The 6,000-nt window shown below is 41.2% G+C and overlaps 1 protein-coding gene across 2 annotated transcripts in view; it reads right to left on the reverse strand.

Annotated features, from left to right (window-relative positions):
• The window catches only part of LOC147904288 (DNA (cytosine-5)-methyltransferase CMT3-like), a 98,732-nt gene extending 98,271 nt beyond the window's left edge, over positions 1-461 (reverse strand). For both annotated transcript variants that reach the window (XM_087385695.1, XM_087385687.1), the window contains exon 1: positions 57-461. In XM_087385695.1, the coding sequence (XP_087241821.1) occupies positions 57-275 (219 nt within the window). In that variant the 5' untranslated portion in view covers positions 276-461. The remainder of the gene's footprint in view (positions 1-56) is intronic.
• Positions 462-6,000: the final 5,539 nt, after the last annotated feature.

The raw sequence follows: 6,000 nt of genomic DNA on the forward strand, positions 1-6,000 counted from the left end.
CTAAACAACCGAAGAATTCAAAGACTGCGGGCACGTTCAGCGAATATCCAGCTTACCACCGTGACCTTCTTGGACGGGTATCGCTCAGGCCACCGACGGCTAGCTTCCGCTTTGCTCGCTGGATTTCCGAGAAACCGACACACTATGGAACGCTTGCCGTCTTTGCTGGCTGTCCGGCGAGAGGGAGCACTGGTCTTCTGCTTCTTTTTCCAGTCAGAGAGGAGTATTTCATCATCGCTCTCGTCGATAATCTCGGGCGCTTTCCGAACTGGCATGTTTTTGAAATGCAACAAGCGTACAGCTGATCGGTGCGCGCTGGTGGAGGCAGGATTCTGTAAGAAGTGCAAGAAGGGGAAGAGAGGAGAGGAATTGGGCAGTGAGCGAGTGGTTTCAGAAAGGGAAAGCGGCAAAGAGAGAGAAATAGCTATGGCGGATAAGAGCTCACAGAAAGCACGAAGCGCGAGCAGGAGGAGAACGAAGAAAGATTGAAAGAAAAGAGAGAGAGACAATTTGAATTTGAATTTGTCATCACATGGCGGGAAATCTCTCCAAAAATTTTTCGAAAAGTTTAGTAGCTCTCATGGCGGTTGCCCTCGTTCAGAGGGCATGTGCGTGGGTGTGGGTGCATGAGTGAAAAATCAAATCGAAAAACAATTACTAGCGTTCTCGTTTTCAGACGAAGATCAGAGAGTAACTCAGATGCCATTTCTATGCTAGCAACCAAGGAAGTTCGGTAACGCACTCGCATGCACTACCATGGGGTAGGAGCCAATTGCAAGGCCCAGGTAACATTGGCAATCACTAAAAGGTATTGGCTGCTTTTTGCCAATGGAAAATACACTAAAGAATTTTTTTGGCTATGGTAGGATGTGTTGATATTTTCATCATTATAGCTATCAGAAAAAATTCGTCGATATTTGCATTGAAATATTCGACAGGTTCCAACATTGGTATAGCCATCAGCACTCAACGGATATACCGACGCTGTGGTTTTTCTTTTTTAATTACTGGGGCAGAATGGGGCTTGTTATAGCCCACACTATATATATTTTATTACGAAGTTGCCTAAGACTCTCTCATACGTATACAACAGTTACCTTCCAAATAGGGTAGTACAAAAATAAATGACAAATATAAAATGGCAAAATGCCCTAAGGGTGGCTAAATCAAGCTAAAAAGACTCCTAGTCCTCGTCATCATCTCCTCCTTCATTGTCTGCCTCGCCTCCTTTGCCTCTTTTTTTTTTTGGGCAAAGAAATAGTTGATTATATTATAATCATATGATTTGTATAAGGATGTCAAACGTGGACAGAATATTCTCCTCTAAAGAGGAATTTCTATCTTGCATCCAAGAAAACCACTGCATAGAAGTGAGAAACAAAAGATCTAGTAGCCAAAGAGGAGAGGAGCTTAAGCTCAAATTCACTGTTCTGATCAAAAAAGCTTTATCAAGTGTTGCTCTGTTTCTTGAAGGATGATTGTATCTTATATCCTGAGACCAAGATGCCTCCTTATTCAACAAAAAAAAGCAAGATCTGTTGCAGTTGACTTGATGCCCAAAAAACATACAGTTGATCTAAAAGCAAATTTGTTATTGTTCACCTGGTAACCACCAAGGCTGCAGCATTCCTGGTAGCAAAACTTGCTGCTGCAGTGGACCTGTGAGCAGAGGAACAGTATAATAGAAAATGTATGTGCCAGAGAAGGCTCTCTAGACACTGGGTTCTGCTTTAACAGGGAACAAAAATGGAAGGAGATGTGCTTGCATGTCAACCCCTGAATTGGAACACCTCCCTGCATCCTGGATGTGGTCTTCAAGCTCTGCTTGCAGTTGTGAGATCTGATCATTATAATTATGAAATTCTTGGTCCAACAAGAACTTGGCCTGGACCACAACAAATAGTGATCAGTTAGTAGGAGAATAGCTTTCATACCAATTAAAAAAGATCTGATCAGCATGCATGACCTCTTCATTGAATAGAAAAACATTTCTAGAAATCCAAATAAACCATAATGCATGTGCCCTTATGTGTACCCATGTAGCATAAGGAAGTTTGAGTGCATCTCCCAAAAGAATAGACCTCTAGTTTATTGGTTCCCCTATTCTTAACTGCAGCACAAATTTCTAGACCTTTCTCGCTCTGGGGCAAGCTATAAATAGATGGAAGATGTCCTCCTTGATACCCACACCGTGCTTCCATGTACCATCTCCCTTAGCAATTCTGAGGCTCCTGCAGCTAGTCCAGATGGCCTTGTGAAGAATTAACCATAACAAAGTGGACATTTTCTTTGGGATTCTTCTATCCCAGATCAGCTCAAATCTATTACCTCATTTCCTTTCATTATCAAAACTGTTCCATCTAGTTTTAAGTTTAGTCACAATCTCTTCTATGACTTCAGAGGGAGTGGGAATAGGTAAGAGCGATGGGCTGCCTACCCAGCTAAACTATCTAGGGAAGTTGAGGATTCTGCCCCCTTTCCAAAAGATGTCTCCCTCCCATAGTTGTATTCTGCTCATAATCAACTCTTGATCTGCATTGTTAAGTCTGAATTATCTTCTTATCTCCAGCCATGTCTTTCACCTGAAGTTGGTCTTGTCCCATATGTCTCCCCGATAAGATAACCCTTTCTTTACCAAGTACCATGCCCTCGGGAAGTCATCATCACTCAATTGTTGTTTGGTGAAGAAGGTAGAAACCCAAATTAAATCTAAAGCCATAAAGCTCCCTTTTCTAAAGAGGATAATGTGGCTTTTTATCTAATCAAAGGCCCACCATAGAGATTTCCAAAGCTAGCTCCCTTTGGTTGTGCAAGGTTCTGGATTCCCTATGGCTGAGAGAAGGGGATAGTCCTTCCATCTAGGGGCTCTGTAGGGTCTAACATACTTGAAGTTTCTGAGGAGGAGTTAAGCCCAATCACTTTCAGGAGCAGTGATGGCTTTTATTATCCAAGTGGCAAGTAATTTTTAATCTGCTCGCTATATATTTATAACACCCAAGCCTCCTTCATTTCTGGGTTTGGTGCAGAAAGCCAGCTACTCAAGGACAAGCGCATAGAGCTTCTCAAGGTTCATACAGATGATAACCCTGCAAATATGCTGACGAAGAGTCTATCTCAAAAAGCTCTTGACCGAGTGGTTTGGTAAAGATGTTTGCAACATTCTCTTTGCTATCACAATGTTGCAGTGTGATGTCACCTAGTAACACTCTTTCTCTGATGAAGTGCTCTCTGACATCAATGTGCTTTGTCCTGAAGTGGTGTACTGGATGTTTCTGACAATAGTCTTATGAGCCATATAGCCTCATATGCACCTGTAGTGAGTGCTCTATATTCTACTTTAGTCGAAGACAAAGAAACAGTTGGCTATTTGTTTGACAACCACGATATAGCACCTTGACCAAGGAAAAATGCATATCCTTGTGTGGATCTCCTGGTCTCATGATCTCTGGCATAGTCACTGTCATAGTATCCATGCAACCTTGGATGACTTCCTCTATACTCTATTTCAAAGTGTCTTGTACCTCTGATGTATCTCAAGACTCTTTTGGCTGCATTCCAGTGAGGCTGTTTTGGATTTTCCATAAACTGTGCAAGTGAACTTACTGCATAACAAATATATGGTTGTGTGATAATCAGATATATAAGAGATTCGATGAGCTGCCTATAGTACATGTCACTAACTGTAGGCTTTTCTGAATCTTTTGTAAGTTTCAAACTTTGTTCCATGGAAGTGGCTACAATCTTGCAATCCGCCATATGAAACTTCTTCAAGAGACTGTCAACATATTTGAGCCGACTCATGAAGGTGCTATCTGAATCTCTCCATAACTTAATACAAAGACAATAGTGCATAAGTCCAAGATCTTTCATGTCGAACTCTGCAGATAAGTCTTGTTTTAGCTTTTTGATGAAGCTATCCTTGCTTCCGGTCACAATCAGATCATCTACGTACAAAAGTGCAATAGTAATGTCTTCCCCTTGAACTTTGTAGTAGAGAGTATGATCTGTATTGGACTTCATGTATTTCAGATCAGCAAAATACTTGTCGATTCTGCTGTACCAACTTCTGGGTGCTTGCTTTAAGCCATAGAGACTCTTCTTGAGATGGTAAACATTATTCTCCTTTCCTGGTTCCACATAACCTATTGGTTGTTGCATGTAGACTTCCTCGTCTAGATAACCATTGAGAAATGCATTCTTGACATCAAGCTGATACACATTCCATCTGCTAAGTGTCCCTAGTGATATCAAGAACTAGTCTGGCTTTGTATCTTTGAATACTTCCATCTGGATTGTACTTCACTTTGTATACCCATTTGTTTGCTATGGCCTTCTTTCCTAGTGGAAGGTCACATAATTCCCAAGTATTATTCTTGTATAAAGCTTCCATTTCTTCATTCATAGCACTTTGCCATTCTGGCTTATCTACTGCATCTTCGAAGTACATTGGCTCTTCTATAGCCATGATGGTAGTCATAAGAGCATAGTTGGTGGTTTCAACCTAAATTGCTTTGCCTTTCTGAGCATATGTCAATCTGGCTTGAGGTCTGCTTTCCCTAGTAGACTGTCTGAGCTATTGTGGCTTTGCTCGGGGTGTTTCAGGCAATTCTAGCTCTTCTTCATCAACCATTTTTTTAGATGACTGTGAAATCGGTGCGTCTATCTCGTGTATTTGAGGTTTTCCATTTTGATTCCTCATCAAAGATTACGTCTCTCGAGATAATGGCCTTGCGGTTGATGGGATCATACAACTTGTATGCTTTACTTTCTTCACTGTAGCCAACCATGATGCATTTGCGTGGTTTCGCATCCAATTTCCTACGGCGGTGATCATCATGTATGTGGGCACATGCTATACAACCAAATATGCAAAGATGCCCAATGTGTGGCTTGTGTCCAGTGAATGCTTCATAAGGTGTCATACCCTGAATCGGTTCGGCGGTAGGAAGCCGATTAAGCAAATAGTTTGCAGTGGCCATTGCTTCCGCCCAATACTTTCGGAAGATGCTTCTCACTAAGCATTTCTCTAACACTATCTGCTAAAGTACCAAATGTTCTTCCTTTCAGCTCTTGCATTCTGCTAAGGAGTATCTACATAAGTGAATTGTCTTCGAATGCCGTGACTTCTGCAAAAGTTCATGAATGCTGAAGACATATATCCACCTCCTCTATCTGATCTCATGACTTTGATCTTTCTACCGGTCTAGTTTTCTACCATGGCTTTGAATTCTTGAAATCTGGAAAAGACTTCAGATTTCTCTTTCAAAAAGTAGACCCAACAATATTTGCTGTAGTCATCAATGAAAGTCAAGTAGTAAAGTGAACCATTGATGTTGCGGGTCTGGGCATAACCCCATACATCTGTATGAATCAAATCAAGAATACCTCTTGCTTGAGAGGTGCTTCTGCCAAAGTTGGTTCGCTTTTGTTTGCCGAAGCAGCATGCTTCGCAAACTTTTCCAAGAAACTGTAGCTTTGGAATCTCGATTGCCATATTCTAATTCCTGAGATCTAGCAAGCTCTTCAAATTGACATGACCATATCTCTTGTGCCATTTTGCAGATAGTGGCATTTGTTGCAGTTGAGCTAACATGGCATGCAAATCTGGTACTATAGCTATCATTCTGTACAAGCTCCTTCCTTGACTCCTTTTCCTACTAGTAGCTGAAATCTTCTAGATTTGTCTTTGATAGTGTATTCATCTCCGTTGAAGATGACTCAATAGTTGTGTTCCGTCATTTGACCTACTGACAAGAGATTCTTGCTGAGCTTCAGAACATAGAGTACATCTTTCACCAATCCTTTCGTACCAATGAAATTGTTCATAAGGATAATGCATGTCCCTTGAACTGGATTTGGTGTATTATCTACTGTGTTAATGACATTCTTTTGACCTTCTAATGGTTTCATCTCTATGAACCATTCCTGATGATTTGTCATGTGAGATGATGCACCTCTGTCGATGTACCAAGGATCTTGATCTACTTGCTCAACTTGATA

Source organism: Dipteris shenzhenensis, chromosome 2, assembly GCF_047967505.1.
Source record: "Dipteris shenzhenensis isolate YYH24624 ecotype China chromosome 2, Dip_SZ_1.0, whole genome shotgun sequence".
NCBI lineage: Eukaryota > Viridiplantae > Streptophyta > Polypodiopsida > Gleicheniales > Dipteridaceae > Dipteris > Dipteris shenzhenensis.